This window comes from Nyctereutes procyonoides, unplaced genomic scaffold, assembly GCF_905146905.1.
Source record: "Nyctereutes procyonoides isolate TBG_1078 unplaced genomic scaffold, NYPRO_anot_genome, whole genome shotgun sequence".
Lineage (NCBI taxonomy): Eukaryota > Metazoa > Chordata > Mammalia > Carnivora > Canidae > Nyctereutes > Nyctereutes procyonoides.
In genome coordinates, this window is record NW_026575040.1 from 4505771 (window position 1) to 4530126 (window position 24356).

At 39.3% G+C, this 24356-nt stretch overlaps 1 protein-coding gene across 1 annotated transcript in view; it reads right to left on the reverse strand.

Moving 5' to 3' along the window:
• ARIH1 (ariadne RBR E3 ubiquitin protein ligase 1) overlaps positions 1 to 24226 on the reverse strand; it is a 114565-nt gene extending 90339 nt beyond the window's left edge. The window contains exon 1 of the mRNA XM_055320213.1: positions 23720 to 24226. Within this exon, the coding sequence (XP_055176188.1) occupies positions 23720 to 24085 (366 nt within the window). The 5' untranslated portion in view covers positions 24086 to 24226. The remainder of the gene's footprint in view (positions 1 to 23719) is intronic.
• Between the last annotated feature and the right edge of the window lie 130 nt (positions 24227 to 24356).

A 24356-nucleotide genomic window follows, 5' to 3' on the forward strand; every position in this document is an offset into this window, starting at 1 on the left:
TCTAGCAACTGCCTTTATTTTTATAAAGAATATATAGAACATGATTAATAATAACAGTAAGATGAGTTACCTATTCACTCATTACTACAAAACTGTCCAAAGTCTTCAATGAAGGTATGAATAAGTAGATCTGCCTTTGCCTTCTCTGCATTTATTTAACTGACAGGGTACATGTGCTTCTGTAGTGTTCCACCTTATGTAACTTTGTTGAGCAGACAGCACAAGTCTGAATTCAAAATACCAATGACCAGTAATTTTCCTAATCAAAAATCCATAAGTAAAGTAGAAGCTTTATTCTAGATTCTACCTCCAAAAAAAAACGTTAGTCTGGATATAGTTTAATGCATTGGTAGTCTCCAGTATGTTCACCAAGTCTTCAAAGTCACAGAAAAGCTATCAGGAGAAAAGGTTAGAACCAGGTAGATTAAAAAAAAAAAAAAGCTACAGACTATTAACATATGGAGAAAATCAAAATCACAGCTGTTCAAATATGAAATGTGCTCACTTCTAGAAGTGGCTGTGAGGGTTTAAGTCACTGTAAGATATAAACTCAGGGACCACTTAACAGGAAGCCAGTGCTTGGTAGGTGGTTGGTCAGAACAACCTTTAAGATCTCTTTTCATGTAGTACAACCTGAAATCTGGCATTGTGATGCCCCCAGATATGGTTTTCTTTTTTAAAATTCCCCTGGCTATTTGGGGTCTTTTCTGATTCCACACAAATCTTAAAATAATTTGTTCTAACTCTCTGAAGAAAGTCCATGGTATTTTGATAGGGATTGCATTAAACGTGTAAATTGCCCTGGGTAACATTGTTTCACAATATTAATTCTGCCAATCCATGAGCATGGAATATTTTTCCATCTCTTTGTGTCTTCCTCAATTTCTTTCAGAAGTGTTCTATAGTTTTTAGGGTATAGATCCTTTACCTCTTTGGTTAGGTTTATTCCTAGGTATCTTATGCTTTTGGGTGCAATTGTAAATGGGATTGACTTAATTTCTCTTTCTCTTAATTTAATTTCTCTTTCTTCACTCTCATTGTTAGTGTATAGAAATGCCATTGATTTCTGGGCATTGATTTTGTATCCTGCCATTCTACCAAATTGCTGTATGAGTTCTAGCAATCTTGGGGTGGAGGCTTTGGGTTTTCTATGAAGAGTATCATCTCATCGGCGAAGAGGGCGAGTTTGACTTCTTCTTTGCCAATTTGAATGCCTTTAATGTCTTTTTGTTGTCTGATTGCTGAGGCTAGGACTTCCAGTACTATGTTGAATAGCAGTGGTGAGAGTGGACATCCCTGTCTGGTTCCTGATCTTAGGGGAAAGGCTCCCAGTGCTTCCCCATTGAGAATGATATTTGCTGTGGGCTTTTCGTAGATGGCTTTTAAGATGTCGAGGAATGTTCCCTCTATCCCTACACTCTGAAGAGTTTTGATCAGGAATGGATGCTGTATTTTGTCAAATGCTTTCTCTGCATCTAATAAGAGGATCATATGATTCCTGGTTTTTCTCTTGCTGATATGATGAATCACTACAAAGCTGTGGTCATCAAGACAGTGTGGTACTGGCACAAAAACAGACACATAGATCAATGGAACAGAAGAGAGAACCCAGAAGTGGATCCTGAACTTTATGGTCAACTAATATTCGATAAAGGAGGAAAGACAATCCATTGGAAGAAAGACAGTCTCTTCAATAAATGGTGCTGGGAAAATTGGACATCCACATGCAGAAGAATGAAACTAGACCACTCTCTTTCACCACACACAAAGATAAACTCAAAATGGATGAAAGATCTAAATGTGAGACAAGAGTCCATCAAAATCCTAGAGGAGAACACAGGCAACACCCTTTTTGAACTTGGCCACAGTAACTTCTTGCAAGATACATCCACGAAGGCAAAAGAAACAAAAGCAAAAATGAACTATTGGGACTTATCAAGATAAGAAGCTTTTGCACAGCAAAGGATACAGTCAACAAAACTAAAAGACAACCTACAGAATGGGAGAAGATATTTGCAAATGACGTATCAGATAAAGGGCTAGGTTCCAAGATCTATAAAGAACTTCTTAAACTCAACACCAAATAAACAAACAATCCAATCATGAAATAGGCAAAAGACATGAAGAGAAATCTCACAGAGGAAGACATAGACATGGCCAACATGAACATGAGAAAATGCTCTGCATCACTTGCTATCAGGGAAATACAAATCAAAACCACAATGAGATACCACCTCACACCAGTGAGAATGGGGAAAATTAACAAGGCAGGAAACAACAAATGTTGGAGAGGATGCGGAGAAAAGGGAACACTCTTACACTGTTGGTGGGAATGTGAACTGGTGCAGTCACTCTGGAAAACTGTGTGGAGGTTCCTCAAAGAGTTAAAAATAGTCCTGCCCTACGACCCAGCAATTGCACTGTTGGGGATTTACCCCAAAGATTCAGATGCAATGAAACGCCGGGACACCTGCACCCCGATGTTTCTAGCAGCAATGTCCACAATAGCCAAACTGTGGAAGGAGCCTCGGTGTCCATCGAAAGATGAATGGATAAAGAAGATGTGGTTTATGTATACAATGAAATATTACTCAGCCATTAGAAACGACAAATACCCACCATTTGCTTCAACGTGGATGGAACTGGAGGGTATTATGCGGAGTGAAGTAAGTCAATTGGAGAAGGACAAACAGTGTATGTTCTCATTCATTTGGGGAATATAAATAACAGTGAAAGGGAATATAAGAGAAGGGAGAAGAAAAAGACTCCTAACTCGGGGAAACGAACTAGTGGTGGTGGAAGGGGAGGAGGGCGGGGGGTGGGGGGTGAATGGGTGACGGGCACTGAGGGGGGTACTTGACGGGATGAGCACTGGGTGTTATTATGTATGTTGGTAAACTGAACACCAATAAAAAATTAATTTATTAAAAACAAACAAAAAAAAACAAAAACAAAAAAATCTGCATGTAGCTTTTGACCTACCCCAGGCTGAGCCATTAATGGCATACTGCTGACCAGAAGCCTAATATTATTTTGCCTGTTAAATGCCTTATATACTGTATCCTTACAAATAAAAAGTTAGGGAAAAAAAAAAAAGGTCTCTTTTCACAGGCAGCCCGGGTGGTTCAGCGGTTTAGCGCCACCTTCAGCCCAGGGCGTAATCCTGGAGACCCAGGTCCCACGTCAGGCTCCCTGCCTGGAGCCTGCCTCTCCCTCTGTGTCTCATGAATAAATAAATAAAATATTTTAAAAAAAAATCCCTTTTCATCTGACTGTATGGATCAAAAACAGTGTTGACTCTGGTGTGAAATAAAGTAAATGTACTGCCATTCTTAATTATTTTGTTGTTGTTGTTTGTTTTAAGTAGGCTCCATGCATGGAACCCAAGGCAGGGATTGAACTCATGACCCTGAGAACAAGACCTGAAATGAGAAGAGTTGGGACGCTTAACTAACTGAGCCACCCAAGTGCCCCCCCCTTAATCCTTTAGCTATTGCTTACACTTTTTTAGATTTTATTTATTTATTCATGATAGACACACAGGCAGAGACGTAGGCAGAGGGAGTAGTAGGCTCCCTGAGGGAAGCCCGAGGCAGAATTCGATCCCAGGACCTGGGACCACGACCTGAGCCAAAGGCAGACTCTCAGCAACCACTGAGCCACTCAGGTGTTCCTACATTTTATAATTCCATTCCTAAGGATGACTAGAAAATTCTTTGTAAATATTGAAGTCCTATTTTCACCCTTTAGACTTTATAGTAGTATGGAATGCAACATTATAAACCAATCTTCAGACACTGCCATATTCCAAGGACCCAGCTATTAACTGTAGTAATGTTATACAAATTTAGATTATTTAAAAAAAAAAGATAATATATTTAGGGTCAATGAATTGAAAGTATTATATTTAAAAAGTCAGTTAAAGGATACCTGGCTGGCTCAGCTGGAAGAGCATACAACTCTTGAACTTGGGGTTGTGAGACTGAGCTCCACATTGGATGCAGAGATTACTAAATAAGTAAACTTAAAAAAAAAAAAAAAGTCAGTGAAACTAGTAAATAAAATTATATACATATTTTCCTTTCCACATTAAATAACAATCTGAGATGCAATCAAGTTTTCACTTCAAAAAAACTAGTGATGAACAGTAGGTTAAAAGACATTTCCTTACATCAGTTTAAATGGTATCAGGAACAAGCTCCTCTGAGAACTTCACAAAAGAACTATCTTATTGAGCAAAATGAGTCAAGTCAGCTATTCTCCCTTTAAACATATCAAACACTTGTTACCTCGTGCATCTGGAAGACTTTCATAATGTTATTCTTTCAAACTCTTTTGGTGCTTCTATCACAACAAGAATGTTGTTTGGCTTTGCAGACCACTGGTCTCAGTCTGTAATTTTATACATAAATCATGAATAGACTTTGCATAGTATAAATGCATTCTGTAATGTAGGTCAAGTAGCGGAATTATTTAACATTAAAACTTTGTGTTTTTAAATACTTACATTGGACTACAAAATAGTAAATGTTGTAATAGCAATTCTACCTTGAAATTCTGAGGATGGTACACATGTAGGTTGTAAAGGTTAAATGGGGCATGTAGTAGCTAGCCTTCTAACTTTATTCCATTCTTGTTTATGATTTATTTGGATTCATAGGCCATAGCAATGAAGTCACAAGTCAGAGCCCACTGGACTCAGCCTGTAAACATCAGTATCCTGGAGCACAGAGCTAGATAGAGAAAAGTATATAGTGGACCTAAAGAGACAAACAGAAAATACCCAGCACACAAGACAATCACATTCACATGTTTTACATTTATACGTATTTTATTATTTAATCATATAAAATACTGAGTTCCAACCCCAGTTATGAAAACCTTGGCAGGTTATTCAAATCCTCTGAAGTCGCAATTTCCTTATCCATAAAATAGCAAAAATGCCATCTACTTCAGAGAACAGTTGTGATGACTAATATTATCTTAAATGACCAGTCAAGAACAAAAAACGGAAAGCATATTAGAGAATGAAGAATTCAGTAAAGTGAAGAGGAATATAAACAATTGACAAAAAAAAAAAAAGGAATTCTAACAAGACTAATTGCTATCAATAATAAAATCAATAAGAAAATTCATTCATATATGACTATTCAATCAATGTTTGTTTAACAGCTATATTCCAGACTGTGCTGGTCAATGAGAATGCCAAAATTAATATGTTGATCCTACCCTTAAGGACTGCAAAAATCTATGTACTGGAAGAATAAATAATAGAGATAAGAGTTTTTAAATAAAAGTATGTACAAAATTTTGAGACCCATTCACAAAGGATTTGTGTAAGGATTCAAAGAAGAAATTATGTTTAAGGTGGGTCTAAAGTATGAAAGTTTATCAGGGGAAAGCATTTTTTTTTAATATTTTATTTATTTATTCATGAGAGACACAGAGAGAAAGAGAAGCAGAGACACAGGCAGAGGGAGAAGCAGGCTTCATGCAAGGAGCCCAATGAGGGATTTGATCCCTGGTCTCCACGCCCAGGGTTGAAGGCAGGCGCTAAACCGCTGAACCACCCAGGGATCCCAGGAGAAAGCATTAAAAGCAAAGGAAAAAGACTTAAAAGGCAAAAAGAAAAACTTCACATTGTTACTTTGCTATGCCAGGAGGGGTATGAAGAAATAAATAGCAGATAAGGCACATAGGGGTCGAATTAGGAAAAGCCTCATCTACCATGCATCATAATATGCATCCTCTTGTAACCTAGTCATTGGCTACCCCTCGACTAAAGAAGGTTCCACATAAGCATGTTTTCCTATCCCATTTCCACTCCACTGCTTATCATGAATGATAAAGACTTGGTATACTTTCTCAGATATAAACTAAGTCCAAGTATGAATATTTTTGGCACTGTCATAAGCTGAAAAGGATGACCACCCTGTTTAAAAAAAGGAAACATGCAGCGTTTCCTGAGAAATCTGTGGTGACCATAATATTGTCACAAGGCCCCCACTTTCCATCAGTTATCACCCTTTCCATGTTCTTTGGATTTTTCTAATTTTGCCAATGAGCGAGGCCTCTAATAACTTCTTTTTTTTAAAGATTTATTTATTTATTATTCATTCATTCATTCATTCATTCATTCATTCATTCATGGGGGGGGGGGGAGGCAGAGACACAGGCAGAGGAAGAAGCAGGCTCCATGCCGGGAACCCAACGCGGGACGCGATCCCAGGTCTCCAGGATCACGCCCTGGGACAAAAGCAGATGCTAAACCACTGAGCCACCCAGGGATCCCCTAATAACTTCTAATAGTTATAACAAGACTCTACTCGTCCACACAAAAGCCAATTATTTCGCTTCTTTCCTAAAAACCAACAAATCTCTTTGGAAGGTAGGGCTTTACTTAACCAAGCAGTGAAGGTGGGTCAACACACAATACAATGAAACACAGTAGGGTTCACCGGTATAAAAATAATTCTTCAAAAGACAAACTGGTAAGTTGTGGGATTTCAGGATAATGGCAATACACTAAGATCCTCACTTTGAAAGCCAGGCCAGGGCCAAGTCCAGAACAAGAAAATACTGAGATTTCTTGTGAACAAGAAATCACAGATGTATAAAAATGAGCATGAAGGGTCCTGAGTTACTGCCTTTATAATCAAGTACTTCTTTACATATCTGCACTTCCTACATCAGGAGCCCTGGAATGTTCTCCACTCCTCTCTATAGCCCTACTGCGCCAAGCACACATACTGAGGGGAGGCATATAGATGTAAAAGTTAGGTACCAGAACATGGTGGGAGGGAGATGTAAGGGTCTCAGGAACAGTAAGATCTAAGAGGAACAAGATCGACAGTGGCATTAGAGCAGATAGAAAGGCGGTTTTGGTCTTTTAGTTTCCTATCTTAAAGCACTTACATTTTTGCCACTTGTACTTGAATTTCATAACTGGATAAAAACTTCAGAAATCATCAAATACAAATGTTTTCTTTTGTAAGGGCAAATTCAGACTATAGCCTGATTTAGTCTAAGGTCACACAGCAATATACACAGGACTAGACTCTAGTCCTAGACTATAGCATACAAGAGTTTTGCAAAATGTGAATTAAATAGACAAAATGATTGTTATGTCCTTAAAAAAGTTTTAGAATACATGCTGTCCTACATATGAAAGAAATTTTTATATACTGATTTTAGTAAATTTTTTAAATATATTTTATTTATTTATTCATAAGAGACACAGGTAGAGGGAGAAGCAGGCTCCATGCAGGGAGCCCAATGTGGGACTAGATCCCGGGACTCCAGGATCATACCCTGGGCCGAAGGCAGACACTCAACCGCTGAGTCACCCAGGCATCCCTGATTTTGGTAAATCTACTGTATTACCCAAAAGGAGGCTGGCTGCCCTGAACCCACTTTGGAGGGCTTTCAAGTTCACAAATATAGCATCCAAAAAAAAAAAAAAATTGCATCAATTTTTTAAGATCTCATAATACCAGAACTAAAATCTAGCCTCATAGCCATATCCTATATCTTACCCTTCCCTTTCCACGTGTTATCTGTGGTAACTAGCCTTCGAGATGCCCCAAATGATCCTTCCCTTCTGGTATTTGTTTAGACCCCCTTTCATAGTGGGTTCCAAGGCTAGATCATAGAAGACATAAGAACAAGGGACAAGGGGTGGCTCAGCAGTTGAGCCTTTGGCTCAGGGTGTGATCCCAGGGTCCAGGATCAAGTCCCACATCAGGCTCCCTGCATAGAGCCTGCTTCTCCCTCTGCCTGTCTCTCTCTCTCTCTCCTCTCTCATGAATAAATGAATAAAAATATTTTTTAAAAAAAGACATAAGAACATATGTCAGGCTTTCTTTGATAACTTCTTCTGGAGGAGGGAGGACACTAAAAAAGCCCTATGAAGAGGCCCATGTGTTGGAGATGGCTTACTCACCAATAGCCAGTGAGTTAGCCATCTTGAAAGCTCTTCTTCAGCATAAACCAAGCCTGCAGCTTGTAATGATTACAACCTCATCAGAGATCCTGAGCCACAACCACTCAAAACTCTGAGATAATAAATGTTTGTTGTTTTAAGCCACTAGACATTGGGATAATTTGTTATGTAGCAATAGATAACTAATATAAGTGACTCATCTAAAATCAGAGTCAATTAGCTACAATGAAAAGTCATTCTAGTATTGTAAAGTTTCTGTATGCAAATACGAAGAAAACAGTACAAGAATTTGGCTCAAACAGTCCAACTAAAATCTTTAAAAAGTTTAGTATAGCAGAAAAAGCTTTAAAGTCAGAGCACCTGGGTGGTACAGTCGGTTGAACTTGACTCTTGGTTTCCACTCAGGTCGTGATCTCAAAGTGGTGAGACTGAGTGCTGCATTGAGCCTTGCACTGAGAGTCTACTTGGGATTCTCGCTCTCCCTCTGACCCTCCCACTCATACTTACTTGCTCACATTCTCTCTCTCTCTCTCTCTCTCTCTCTCTCTCTCTCTCTCTCTCTCCAATAATAAAAACCTAAAAAAGAAAGCAAGCTTTAAAGTCAAGAAGACCCAGTTTCAAGGACCTCCACCAGAAATCCATTTCTCAGCTTCTCTTACTTCAAATAATTCATCTGTATAATGGAAATAATACTATTTCCCTTGGATTTATAACAAATTAACACATGTGAAAATACCTAACACCTTCCACAAATGTCAGCTATATACCACTTTTGTCTATGTGAGTCTCCTTACATAAAAATTAGTAAATTAGATCTTTTTCCCCCTGCATAGTTATTTTCTCAATCATAGATTCCTTACTCCACTCTTTAAAATGTCATACTTTCTGAAAAAAAGATATATGAAAAATAAAGAAAAAAATTTAAGTGTCATACTTTCTGGCTGCAATCCAAGTTCAAAAGTGCATTCTACAGTCCACAAAGTAGTTGCTTGCTTCCATGTTATGCAGGCTTCAAAAACCACTAAGACAAATCCCACAGACTAAAGCATATATTGAGTTTTTAAATATTTACTGTTCCCTTTTCAAGTAGAACAGCTAAGAAGTAAACCAGCATTCCCATCCAGAACTGCAAGAGCCAGATAATGCCCAGATATCATTTGTCTAAAGGAACTAGTGATTTTACAAATGTGGTGGCTTTTATCTGGGAGCACTTAAAAACTCTGGAAGCAAGCAGAGGATTGATAATCTATGACAGAGGTCTGCTAATGGGAAGCAGAATAGTGCCCCCCCCCAAGATGTTCACATCCTAATACTTGCAACCTGAGTGTTAAATTACATAGTAAGGGTAAAGTAATTAATGTTGCAGATAGAACTAAACTGGTAGCCAGCTGATCCTAAAATAGATTATCCTAGGTTATCCAGGTCAACCAAGTATAATCAAAGAGTCACATTCAAAGTGAAAGAAGTACAGGGTGCCTGATTGGCTCAGTCAGTAGAGCATGTGATTCTTGATCTCAGGATCATGAGTTGAAGCCCCGTGTTATTTAAAAATAAAAAATTAAATTTAAAAAAAAGTGAAAGAAGCTCTGTGAGATTTTTTTAAGTTGGAAGATAAGGGGGCAAAATAGAAGAATCAGAGAGATCTGAAGATGCTATGCTACTGGCTTTGAAGATCAAGTAAGAGGCCCCAAACTTAAGGACTGCAGGTAGCCTTCAGAAGTGAAAAAGTGGATGAGATAGGCCCGTGAAGCCCATTTTGGGCTTCTGACATTCAGAATAATGAATTTGCGTTTTAAGTCATTAAGTTTGGGGGAACTTACTACAGCAAAAAAAGGAACTAACAGTGAGACTTAAGGGAGTGTCTCAAGAAATGGAGGCATGGTTGGTATTTCCCTCAGGACATCTGCTGAATCCCTGGACTAAATACGGGGCCAAGACTAAAAATCTAAAGGTAAAGTCTCTGAAACCAGAGTGGTGCTTCCAGCAGTCTTGGGGGTCAGTGATTAAAGTCTGAAATCCCTAGGGAAGTAACTGCTGAGAAGACAGCAGGTTCTTAGTTGAAGCTTCCTAAGGGCCACACGTAGATGAGAGAGACTGAAACTGAACAGTTTGGAGCTAGAACTTAGCCTGCCTGGATTAAAGTCATTATTCACCACTCTAGCCACCAAACAGAAGAATGAAAATCCTCTGGAGAAATCCATCATCATCCAGAATCTCTAAAATACTTTATACCCAACATATGGCATGCAAGCAAAGGTATGTCAAATGACAGGAACACATGACTGAAAGCCGAGAGGGAAAAAAAAAAGCATATGAAGAGACTAACAGTTACTGCAGTTAACTGACAAAACTTGAAAGAATAAATGATTATTTTTTTGCTGGAGAAAACAGATGAAAAAGAAGTCACCAGAAAATTAGCACCTATAAAAAGGAATCAAATGGCAACTCCAGAATTAAAAAATACAATATTGGAAATTAAGAACTAATTAGGTGTTTAATAGCAGATCAGACAAAGGAAAAGACAGATTTAGAGACCCAAAAGATAAATCAGTAGAAATCATCCAATTTGAAGCAAAGAAAAGAGAAGATACACAAAAGAGCCCTGAACACATATGACACGTAACAAAAAGCTCTAATATATGTGTAAATGGAGTATCAGAAGGAAATGAGATGAAGGCAGAGCTGAGAATATCCAGAATTGACAAAGACATCACCCCTACAGAGTCAAAAGGATCTGAAAACCCAAAGAGATAAACACAAAGAAAATCACTAGACACAAAGTAAAAAAAAAAAAAAAAAAAATCACAAATACTCATATTAAAGACTTCATTAAACTTCCTCCCACCACAAACAATGGAAGCCAGAAAACAGCAGAATCTGTAAGGTACTGAAAGAAAACTACTACAACCTAGTATATACATAGCAAAATATTCTTCAAAAATGTCTTGGAAATAAAGTACATAAGAAATATTTACTAAGGACCCAATATGTGCCAGCTACCATTCTGGGCACTTGGACTGCAGCGATGAATAAAACAAAGTCCTACTCTCACACAGCTTTTATTCTAATGTAAAAAATCAAAACATAGACAAATTAACAAATAGAATATGTTGAGTGGTATCTCTGCTAGCTCCTCCTTGAAAAAATTAAGCCTCCCATTTCCAACATCTTCCCTCTACTAGTCATATCTTAAGATTTGGATTTCCTAGATTTTATTTAAGAACAGAGGTGACTACTTCTGTTAATACCTCCCAGGGTATCTAATCTAACATAGCTAATAATAAATAAGTTTCTGAATAATCAGTATTTAATTTTTAATTTATAAACTACCGCTAATTCAAAATGAATTCAAATAATGTAGTTAGTCATATTTCCCTATTTGTAAGCCTACATGACTTTTTTTTTTTTAAGATTTTATTTATTTATTCATGAGAGACACAGAGAGAGAGGCAGAGACCCAGGCAGAGGGAGAAGCAGGCTCCATGCAGGGAGCCTGACGTGGGACTCTATCCCGGGTCTCCAGGATCAGGCCCTGGGCTGAAGGCAGCGCTAAACCACTGAGCCACCCGGGCTGCCCCTACATGACATTTTCTTAATGATTCAGAAATATTTCAGAATATCAAAGCAGTAATTCTCAACCTGTTTGGCCTCACAATTCCTTTTCACCTTAAAAATTATTGACACCAAAGAGCTTTATTTATGGGAGTTATAACTATCAATATTTATCATGTTAGCTACTGAAACAGAAGTGTTTAAATATTTAACTCATTAACAGTAACAGATCCCATTAGAGATTAACACAAAAAACACATATGAAAATAAATTATATGTTCTAACACAAAAAAGATGGTGGGAAGAGTACACTATTTCACATTTCAAAGCCTCTTTAATAACGCCTAAATAGAAAACAGCTGGATTCTCATATCTACTTCTGCCTTCAGTCTCTTGGATGTGTCGGTTTTTGGGTTGTTTTTTTTTTGTTTTGTTTTTTTAAGATTTATTTTATTATTTTAGAAAGAGAGCAGAAGCAGGAGGGGCAGAGGGAGAGAGAATCCCGAGCAAATTCTGCCCTGAGCATGGAGCCCAAAGCAGGGCCAGATCTCACAACCCTGAGTTTATGACCTGAGCCAAAACCAAGAGTCAGAGACACTCAACTGATTGCAGCACCTAGGCACTACTCTTTGATACGTTGTTTTATTTGAAGAATAAAAATAAGTAAAAAAAGAGGAGCACTTGGGGCTCCTGGCTAGCTCTGTAGATAGGACGTACAATTCTTAGGTTTGGGGTTTTAAGTTCAAGCCCCACACTGGGTGTAGAGATTACTTCAAAAAAATAAAATCTAGGGGATCCCTGGGTGGCGCAGTGGTTTGGCGCCTGCCTTTGGCCCAGGGCGCGATCCTGGAGACCCGGGATCGAATCCCACGTCGGGCTCCCGATGCATGGAGCCTGCTTCTCCCTCTGCCTGTGTCTCTGCCTCTCTCTCTCTCTGTGTGTGACTATCATAAATAAATTAAAAAAAAATTTTTTTAAATAATAAAATAAAATCTTTAGGGGATCCCTGGGTGGCTCAGCGGTTTGGCGCCTGCCTTTGGCCCAGGGGAGCGATCCTGGAGTCCCGGGATCGAGTCCCACGTCGGGCTCCCGGTATGGAGCCTGCTTCTCCCTCCTCCTATGTCTCTGCCTCTCTCTCTCTCTCTCTCTCTCTCATAAATAAATAAATAAATAAATAAATAAATAAATAAATAAATAAATAAATAAATAAATCTTTTAATAAAATAAAATCTTTAAAAAAAATTTAAAAAGGAGCACTTTCATAGGCTTTTCAGTTAATTATGGATATTCTTTTTGATATGACACCAAAATTCAAAAGCACACACATGCACAAGCAGGGAAGTGGCAGACGGAGAGGGAGCAGCAGGCTCTCTGCTGAGCAGGGAACCCAACTCGGGGCTCCATCCAGGACCCTGGGATCATGACCTGAGCTGAAGTCAGACACTCAACCAGCTGAGCCACCCAGGTGCCCCAAAAAGTGGTTGTTTCTTAAAGGTTGTTGGTAAAATCGGAAACCATGTCAAAGAACTTTTCATATTCTTATATTAAAATCTGGTGTTCAGGACAGCCCAGCTGGCTCAGAGGTTTAGCACCTGCCTTTGGCCCAGGGCGTCATCCTGGAGACCCAGGATCAAGTCCCACACATCGGGCTACCTGCGTAGAGCCTGCTTCTCCCTCTGCCTGTGTCTCTGCGTCTCTCTCTCTTTCTCTCTCTCTCTGCATAAATAAAATCTTTTAAAAAATAAAATAAAATCTGGTATTCTACCTTGTACTTTGGATCATTTACCAATATACGATAAAGAATTATTATAATTGGTCAATGGAAAACTGGACATTTGGAAAATACTGGTTAAGTTACACAAATCTTCCAAATACTGATAGATTTTATTACATAATATTTCATCATAAGTTTTTAAATATTAGGAAGCAGTCAGTCTCACATTGGCAAATAGAAGTTTTCCAAAATTCTGATTTTCACTTAAAAATGTTATCACTGGCAATACACTAAGCAGGTTTCCTTGAAATAACAGGTATATTTCATTCATTTGGAGAAACAGTCACCATGTTTGCCGTTTTGTCTAAATGACAACCAGTTAGTCATTCTTCAAGAAAAATTGGTTCCATCAAACAAGCAGCTTGTTCCACTCACAAATCAAACTGCATAAATGTTTATCATCAAGACAACCTAACTTTAGTATGCCCAAGTGCTTCATGCATATCTCCACCTAAGCCTAATTTACCACCTAAGCTATGAAAAAGATGTGTACTTAAAGGGATAAGATATATAATAAAACTAGTAACTTACACTACACTTCCTCCAGAACAAGTGAAAATGGTACTTCTTACTGTGTGTAGAGGCGAAGAATACAATGATTACTCATCATCAGTGCCCCTGATTTGATCTGGGCTAGGATTCGCATGGTTTTACCTACTCACTGCTTTCTGCATCATCAGTACAAAGGTCAGCACATTACATAGGGCAAATGTCTTAATATTATCATAATAGTTTTGCTCTCAAGGACCACACTTGGAGAATTACACCATTAAAGTGACTCAATTGTTTTTAAATCACTGTCAGTTTTATAAAGTGCCAGGAACTATCTGCAAATAATAAACCTTAAAAGTATCACTATATTCAGAGGACTTAAAAAGCTTGTCGTCTTAGAATTTAAACACTTTTTCTTGCTTCTTACATTATCACTGTGGCATTACCTACAAATCATAAACTAACTTATTAGCACCAGAAGAAAATCTGGCTCCCTTTGGTTTATGATAAGGAAACTGAGGAAGCAAGCATTTACTAGGCAAGGACAAAAACTTCAATTATTTACTGAGTTTCTATTATGGCCAAGATTGTTAGGGTGCCATACACTATGGATGCAGAAGATGCAGCTCTTATAATCAAAACCCTCCTATCTACTAGCTAGCTGGAGAGACTTAGGTATTGGGATGGCTATATTAAAACCTCATGCAGGCTATGCCAACATCCATATGAAGTGCTATGCAAACAAAGATAAGGAAGCATTAGAAAGGTAGAGAAGAGGAACCTGATAAGAGATATGGTAATAGCTGGGCAGCATGTGAATAAGAGTATATCAGCCAGTTGAGAGGAGAAAGATCTCCACAAGAGGGAGGAACATGACCAAATTTAAGAAAACACAACTGTTTATTTCATATTAAGAAATTATAACCCCCCCAAAAAAATAAAATAAAATAAAAAATAAAAAAATAAATTATAACCCCAACACAGAGCAATGAACAGAAAGAAATTTTGAGTGGTGCTCTTAGCGGTGATTGAGAATCAGGAACTGAAAAAGTCAGCTGACACCAAGATGAGGAAGCCATGAATGCCATATTAAGGAATCTGGACTAGACTTAATAATAGTAGAGGGTGGGGTGAGGGGTGGACAATGAAGGGTTTTTTTAGCAGGAAAATGACTACTATATTTGTATTTGGTAGTATGACATAGACTGGAAGCCTGGAGACAATGAGGCGAAATAAAAAGAGGCCCCAGATTAGGATTAGTTAATGGAAAAAAAAAAAGAAAGAAAGAAAGAATGTAAATTTCAGAGAAAACTTGATCAGGGCTAAGCACTGGATATGGGAAATGCAGGGCAAAAAAAAAAACTAAGGGTGACTGTCAAATTCCAAGAACAGTTAACGGTTAAGTTAGTCAAAGAAAGGGCAGCCCCGGTGGCGCAGTGGTTTAGCGCCGCCTACAACCCAGGGCGTGATCCTGGAGACCCTGGATCGAGTCCCACATCGGGCTCTCTGCACGGAGCCTGCTTCCCCTCTGCCTGTGTCTCTGCCTCTCATTCTCTCTCTGTGTCTCTATGAATAAATAAATAAAATATTTAAAAAAAAAAAAAGTTAGTCAAAGAAAGAATAGCCTTGAGAAGAGAATGCAGTAAATTTGGGTTTCAAATGGGTTTCAGAAATACCTGTCCAACTTGACAGGATGAGCACTGGGTGTTATTCTGTATGTTGGTAAATTGAACACCAATAAAAAATTAATTTATTAAAAAAAAGAGAGATAATTATGTAGATTTTCCCCTTAATTCAATTAAAAAAAAAAGAAAGAAATACCTGTCCAAAATGTTACAAATGTCGTTAGCTAGCCACAGGTTTCTACTTGTAAATACTTGCTAAGAATCAGAAAATACTTCTTTCTCAGTCTCTAGCTTATACTTAATCCCTTTAAAAATGTACAATTGTGATTAAGAGAAAGAATATACTACCAAGTAATTGGAGCCTGTTAATATTTGAAACAGAAGTATGACAGTTTCAAAGGAGATCGCAAAATAAGCCTGGGGAGAAGTGTCTGGGATTATAGCTATTCTTAGCTTTGTCTAAACAAATGTCTTAGTAATAAGGAAATGTTACCTAATACTTCATTATCTGCTGTACTTTTTGCCAAAATGTATTAAGTGTCAGGTCACTTCTGACACTTCCTTTAAATGGAACATAACAAAAATGAAAAATGCTATTGAATGATGTTTACATTAAGAAAAAAAAATTACATGGAAAAATTTCCAGGACACTATTTGGTATTTCTCATTCAAATCCTCACAACCTTTTGACCATAATATCAGCATTCTCATTTTTTTTAAATGAAAAAAAGTAGAACTCTGAAAAGTTAATCTGCCAGAGCAGCTGCTATTTCAGTAAGAACTTCTTAAACTGCCTTCTGAGATACAAACTACCCATTAGTGTAATTCAAATACCAACTGGGTATCTACTATGCACCAAGATACATCAAGAAACGAGACATTAGGGAGGGACATCTGGGTGGCTCAGTGGTTGAGCGTCTGCCTTCAGCTCAGGGCATGATCCCAGGATCAAGGATGGAGGTCTACATCAGACTCCCCGCAGGGAGCCTGCTTCTCCCTCTGCCTATGTCTCTGCCTCTCTCTGTGTCTCTCATGAATAAATAAATAAAATTTAAAAAAAGAATGAAAGAAATGAGACATTATTCAAGGTAAAGCCAAATGACCCCCAATCACTGATTAAATGAAAACTTAGGAATAAAGCAAAAATTCAGATTCTTACACAATTGTAGAAATCTACTGACTCTGTAACACTTGCTATTCTTTTAGAATTGAAGACTCAAAAATGGCCCACATTTTAATTCACTTGGGCAGTATTGTCTTGCTCTATTTTAAAGTGTTAGGTTTTTTTAAACACTGAGAGAAGAAAAGAGCAAAAACTGCCACTACTATCTCCACAAGCCCCAAAGGATACAACCATCCCAGGTTAGAAGCCTCTGATTATAGATCATTTTCTCAAGTGATCATCAAATTTCAGCCTAAATAAATTCTCATTCTTATATTTATCCCATCATTTAATAGGAATAATTAAGATATTCAACAAAGTTACATAATTATAGTATAACATACAAAAGATGACCTACCTATTGTTGAGGTCTTGGCAAAGTTATGGCCTGTGATACTATCCCTATTAAAAGAAAGTGTCTAATAGAAAATAGAAAAGCAGGCAATGTACATTATCAAAAATATAGATTCACTGTTGTATGAACAAAGAAGAGGGTCGTTGTTTGAACAAAGAAGTGAGTCTGATCAACTTCAAGAAGAAATGCTTCCAAGACAATAATTATGTTTAAAAACACAAACACAAAAAATAAAAAAATAAAATAAAAACACAAACACAAAAAATTTATCCAAAGAGCAACCCTATGAACAATGGGTGAAAGTTATAATAGCAGTAGATTTTGATTCCATTTAAAAAAAAAAAAATCAAGAGGGCTCCTGGAGCTCCACATCTGGCTCCCTGCTAGGCAGGGAACGGGCTTCTTCTCCCTCTCCCTCTGCTGCTCCCTCTGCATGTGCTCACTCGCTCTTTCTCAAATAAAATATATTTTTTTAATCTAGTTAAATTTGAAATGAGCTACATCACAAAATTTTTCAGTCACTTATTTGTAGTTGAGCAGAGATTAGAATGTTACAGAGAGGATTCTTAGAGACAATGGACAAGAATAGGGGCTCTCAACCCTGAGTGTGCATTAAAATAATCCAGGGAAAACTTTTTTTTTATTTTAATTTTTATTATTTTATTTATTCATGAGAGATACAGAGAGAGAGGCAGAGACATAGACAGGCTCCCTGCAGAGTGCCTGATGTGAGACTCATCCCAATCCCAATCCCAAGGCCCCAGGACCATGACCCAAGCCAAAGGAAGACAGAAGCTTGACCACTAAGCCACCCAGGTGCCCCCAGGGAGAATTTTTCTTTAATGACAATGCCTGGTCCAAACTCTCAGAGACCCATTTTAAGTCTGATGTGGGGCCTGAGTGCCTGCATTAAAAAAAAAAAAAAAAAAAAAACTCAAGAAAAGAAAGGTAAGACCACATCAATGTCAATATACTGGTTGTGACATTATGCTATAGTTTTGCAAGATGGTATCATTGTAGAAAAATCAGCAAAGGGTATACAGGATCGCTACCGCATTATTTCTTGCAACTGCAACTAAAATTGTGAAAAAATCCCCAGGTGATTCCACTACGTAGCTAAAGTTAAAGTTAAATTTGAAGAATCTCAAATTCCTGCCAATTCTATGAGACTGCAAACTATTCTTTTAATCTTAGCCTTTGAAAAGTAATTAGGAATGCTTATCATTTAAGGTTACAATAATGCTCTGCAAAATCAAACACAAATAATTATAGCTAATCCAAAATAAAAAACCCAAACTACTATGCCTCTCATTTGTATATAAGTTAACTGAAGAAATAAGCATTATACAATGGTTGTCCTTCACCTCTTGACTAAGCCAAATATCTATATGACAGTAGAGCCTTTACAATGGCCCCCAGGATCCCACCTCAGTCTTCACACTTTTGTGTAATCTCCTCTTGAGTGTGTGGATACAGTTAATCACTTATAACAAGCAGGACACAAAGTGATGGGATGTCAACTGAGATGAAATTATAAAAAGACTGGCTTCTGTCTTAGGGGCTCTCAGACTCCTTATTCCAAGGGAAAGAAACTGCTATAAGCCACTTTCTGGCAAGGAACTTGTGTCTCTGCCAACAACCAGCCAGTGAAAATCTGAGGCCTGACATTGGCCACATGAGTTATCCTTGTCAAGCCTTGAGAACTTCAATTCAACTGATATCTTGGTTGCAGCCTTAACAGAAATAAGAGATACTGAGCCAGAGGCAGATCCCTAGTTTGGTTTGCATGTTTGAAATAGTTAACTGAGTAAAGACCACTTCATCTGAAGGATCACAGTAACAATGACAAATCTCCTCCAACTCTATTAGCCCAGCAAGTGTTGTCCAAGCTCTTGAAATTTTCCTTTTATTGGTTTCTTAAACAACTTACCTTCCACCATTAACCCACTTCTGTCATAATTTATCACTAGTGATAACACAGAAATACTGTTAAATTTCAACTAGATCAGTGGTTCTCTTTTTTTTTTTTTTAAAGATGTTATTTATTCATGAGAGACAAAGAGAGAGAGAGAGACAGAGACACAGGGAGAAACAGGTTCCATGCAGGGAGTCTGATGTAGGACTCGATCCTAGGTCTCCAGGATCACGCTCTGGGCCGAAGGCAGGCACTAAACCACTGAGCCACCCAGGGATCCCCTAGATCAGTGGTTCTCAAACTTTAGCTGACATCAGCATCACCTGGAATGCTCATTCAAACAGACTGCTGGACCCCATCCAGAGTTTGATTCACAGGACTAGTGCCATAAGCAATTTAAGAAGAATTAATATAAAACTTGTGGCTCAAATAAGTTCAAGGAGAGCAGGTGGGAAAAAAATAGAAGTTCAAAAGGAATAAACCATACCAAACACCTTTAACAACTTCAAGATACATACTCTCTCCCCTTCTTTTCCCTCTGCTACCCCCTACCCAAATAAATTAATCAATTTAAGTTCATTCTGATTTGCACACTTCAACTCATTTCTTGGAAACAATGAGCATCTCCAATTAACCAAGTTTTTAAAAGGATGTTAGATAAACAAAACATCGATGTAAGAAAAAAGCCAATCTAGTAGTTCAACTGTCTTAACTACTTCCCAGACTGGAAAAAAAAAACACAAAGCAAAACAAAAATTGAAGGTTCAGGGATGTAAACAAAACTTGCCATTTGGAGGAAAAGCCAGAGCTAGAACGGACTCCTGAGCTGATATTTTACTGCCTCTCAATTTATGCTTGAAACCTCACCTTAGAAGTTCCTAAAATCTTTTATTTAAATAGATGAAATAAAATTAAAGATTACAAATCAACAGCAAACAGAAAATTTCCCCTGTAAGGATAAGATATCTGTTCTTTAAAAGAGGTTATTTAGCATAATAAATCTTATGCTAGACACCCACCCGCTTCTTTATAACTCCTCTGTGACCACTCACATCCATCAGCCCATGCTCCTCTTCTGCAGCACATCCTTTAAGAGTGGTATTCCTAAGGCTTACTGCCCTTCTCACTCTATTCATTCTGAGTCAAAAATCATGACAGTAGGTGAACTAGGATTATTCCAGTGGTTGAGAACTATCATTGCAATGGCTAAAAATATATAAATGCTCAGGCTCCAACACAGACTTAACTAATGAACAACAATCTCTGGGAACGAAGCCCAAGGACCTCTATGTTCCCCACCTGTATATGCTCCTTAGGCAAGAACCATGCCCTCTATCTACTTAACATGGTGACTGGCATACATACAAGAGCACAACCAGCACTTGTTGAGTAATGTTGTAGAAACACAAAATAGCAAGTTTAGATGCCCCTCAATTGCAGAATTGGGTAGTGTTTAATAAATTCCTGAGCTACTAAGGCAATTACATTAGAAAGCCACTGTTTAATAATACGAGTTAAGTAAATAGTGGTGGTACAGTAAGGACTTTAAGTATGTCTCTAACACTGGTGTAGGTTAAAGAAAATCCCCGACCTTTTCTTGAAAATTCACAAGATAATCTAGGTAGCCACAAGGATTTAAATATAACAAGACCAAATTAAACAAACTATAAAAAGAGAGTTATAGAAAGCTAGAAAACCAAGAGTCTTCTAAAAGAAAAAGTGTTAACTCATTTGAAGGCTAAAACTAACCTGCAGACAACTACAGATAACAGTATCAATCTAGTGTTGCCCAGATCTACTCTCCCCAAAGTAGTCATCAACTTCCCAAAGAAAAACTAATCTGGCAATCTTTTCACATTTCGATCTTTTTTCTCCCGCAAATTCATTTTCAAATTCACTAATAACACACTTGATTTCATACAGAATGGCAGCACTGGGGAGCAGGAGATTTAAGTTTTTTAGAATTAACAAAGAGCTCTCTAATGTGAAGTAAAGCAAGGGTTTTTAATGTGATAAAACTTACTACCACATTAAACAAATATTAAGTTTTTTTCATTGAAAAACCTAGACAACTGATATTTAAAACCTCAACACTAAGGGGGTCTTTTAATAGATAAAAATCCCGAAAAGGTCGCAAAATGAGCAAAATCAAAGGGCAATTTATAAAAGAAATACCAACATCCAAGAAACATGTTAAAAGTTCTGCCTCATCTTTTAAGAATCAATTTTGAAATGATTGTATTATCCCAATCAAGCACTGATGGGTGAGGGAAAATATAACCTTTCTGAAAGCAATGTCGTAGGTCATATATATCAAATGCCTCGAAAAAAGCACATCATTTCACTCAGCAACTCAATTTATCCTAAAAAAAAAAATAAATAAAACATTCAAAGATCTATGAGGATATTCCCAATGAAGTTTATAAAAGCCAGAAACTAGAAAAAAAGGGGGGAGGGCAATAATAATGGATTAAATAGTTTAGATTTATAATCCTGTAAACACTGGAAATGGAAAGAGTTATTAACAAGAAAAGTTGAGATTCCTTCTGTTCTTGTAATGTTTTTTTCTACTGAAAACATAAAAGAGAATATATATAGTATGATCCTGTCGTTATTAAAATATATGTATAGCTCACCCAGAGGTCTAGAAAGAAAACTACAGCTCAAATTTTGTGTATCTCTCTTGGTGTCGATCTCTTTTTTTTTTTTTTTCTTGCCTAGTCAGTTTTTTCTTACAGTATGCATGTATTACCAGTGCCACTTTTTTTTTTCAGTGCCACTTTTGAAGCTTAAATCTACACACATAAAAAAACCATACCATAACCAAGGCCTAGTTTAGATCTAGTAAGCACACCATTTGGAAAAAAGTGACCTGGGATAAATCCTATTCTTGGATTTACTGATACTTCGAAATAGAAAACTTAACAAGGAATAAATATTTATATATTCAGGAATTCCATTTAAGAGCATCCTTAACAAGAAGTCAGCTAGAAAAAAGACAGTTTTCAAAAATCCGGCATGGACACCTAAATAAACCCCTGGTATTCTGTGGTTCTTAAATAGTTCAGTTCATCTGCATTTATTCTCTCTCCTCTAAACTAACAAAGAAAGAATGATGTCATATGCATTAGCTACATCTCCGTTCCAGAAGTGACATAAGGAATTTTAAGCTTTAGCCTCAGTGCTTAAGATACACCTAAGAGCTGAGAAAGTTGGATGAGATTTACTACATGAAAACAAACAGTAAGTCAAATAAATTCATTATCCACGAATTTTTAAAAACCTAATTAACATGTCAAAAAACTAGGTAAGTGTGAAAAGGTCAGATTTTACATACTGTAGTGGTAAATAAACGGAAAGAGAATTCAAGGTTTTACTCTCAATTCTTTTAATAAAGTTTCCTCAAAAAAAAGTCTCAACTTAGTGGCCTAAGAACTATCATATTTTTAGAATCCAAAAAAAAGAATAAACTTAATCTTCCTTCTATGTCCCTTCAATTTCCTCCTCAGACTGCAGTATCCATATGAAAGTTTGAGACGTCCACGGTCTACTAGTACCACTATATATCACAGGGTTGTGGTTTTTTTTTTTTTTACTATTATTTACTATTTACTTTTTTTTTTACTATTATTCAGAGGAGCCTAAATAGATGGCACAATTGGAAGTGCTGCTTACTAGAAAATACTGTAAAAATCTGTTAATCATCCCAACTGAACAAGTAGGCAGTGACATACTACTGCCAATTTGCCAGTGAATATTAGCCAACTGATTTTTAAGGGAAAAAAAAAAAAAAGGAATGACTGACATACAAGAAGCTAATAGTAACTTGCTTCTGTATATAGTTTCCTCACATGTAACTAGTGTTTTCTAAAAGTTGCACTGAATCAAGACGTCATTTTTATTCTACAGTTGTATCCCTCATCATAACTGGTTTCCTCCCCCAAACCCCCCAACCAAATGTAAACTTTGGACTTCCTCAAGCTGAGAAATGCAAAACCGGACTCACGATGTTACGTGAGTTGTGGTCATCAACTTGAACCAAGCCTAACTCTCCAAGAAATTTGAAAAAAAAAAAATTATCAAGAAAGGAGTTCAGAAGCAGAAAGCCCCTACTCTCTAACTCACAAAAGAGCCTAATATCAGACAGTACGCTGCGTTTTGTTTTAGCCGCAAGGCTGGGTATGCAATCTGCAGGGACTCTCCCGATGGCTTCGAGTAAGTGATACGCTACCCCTGGAAAAAGTAGCATTAGGTCCCAAACAGCGAAGGCATTAAAAAAAAAAAAAAAAAGAGGAGAGCAGAAGCCTCACCATCGTAAAAGAAGGCCCATCAGCACCTCTTCCGAGAAACAGTTCCCTTCCCCCACCTTTAAGTAGGCACTTAAGACTGCCAAGCAGATCCATTTCTTTATTAACTGATGCCCACTTGGGGCAACCGTACACCAGGCGGCTCTTAGGCCTACTCCAACCCCTTCCAAAAGTGCTCAAGCGAGACTTGGAAGGCCGGGGTAACCCCCGTAGGGGCCGCGTTTTCCTGCTCTCCCCCACCCCCGCCCTCCGGCCCGGCCCGCCCCGCCCCGCCCCTGTGGGCGCTCCTCCGGCCGGGGGAAGGACACCGGGCCCGGGGACCCGCAGGGATCGCCCTCCAGCCCGCAGGACGAGGGCTGGGCGGCCCGAGGCCTCCGCCATCGCAGGACCCGGAAAGCGCCGCCCCCAGCGCACCTCCCCACGCCCGGCGAACCGGCGAATGTCTGCTTTCGACACCCTCCGTGCCCAGCAGAGGCGGCGGGGGAGACAGGCCCGGGAGGCGGCGGGCTGGGCTGCGCACCAGGCCCGGGCCTGCCCCGCGGGCCGCCGGGTCCGCTCCCCGGTCGGGTCAAGCCAGCGCGGCGGGCACCCTCACCTGGATGACCTCGTTGACCTCCCGGATACATTCCACCATGTGCTGCAGAATCTGCTCGGCCGTGAGCACCTCGTAGCGGTAGTCCTCCTCCTGCTCGTGCCCCGGCCCGCCGCCGCCGCCGCCGCCGCCGCCGCCGGGCCCCAGCGCGCTGCCGCCGCCGCCGCCGCCCGTCTCCCCGCACAGCAGTCCGTCCCGCTCCCCGCCGACGCCCAGCCCGGGCTCCACCAGCTCCACCTCGCCCAGGTCCAGGTTGTCGTCGTCCGGCTCATCGTCGTCCTCGTCCTCCTCCTCCTCGGCGCCGCTGTCCTCCTCGCTGCACTCCTCGTCCTCGTCGAACTCGTAGTTGTAGCCCTCGTCCGAGTCCATGGCGCGACGCGCGAGGGCCCGGCGGACGCGGCCCTGAGGCGGGGAGAGGGCGGGGACGCCGAGGCCCCGGCTCTCGCTCCGGCTCCGGCTGAGGTCCGGACGCAGGCCTGGCTCCGGCCCCGCGGGCCGCGGCTCCTCCCCGGGCGCGGCGGCGGGCGGCGGGCGGCGGCGGCGGCGGCGGCGGGGAGGGCGCGGAGGCGGGAGGGACGGAGCGAGGGGGCTGCTCGCCGCCCGCCTCAGTCAGACGCGGCTCCGCTTCGGCCTCCGAGAG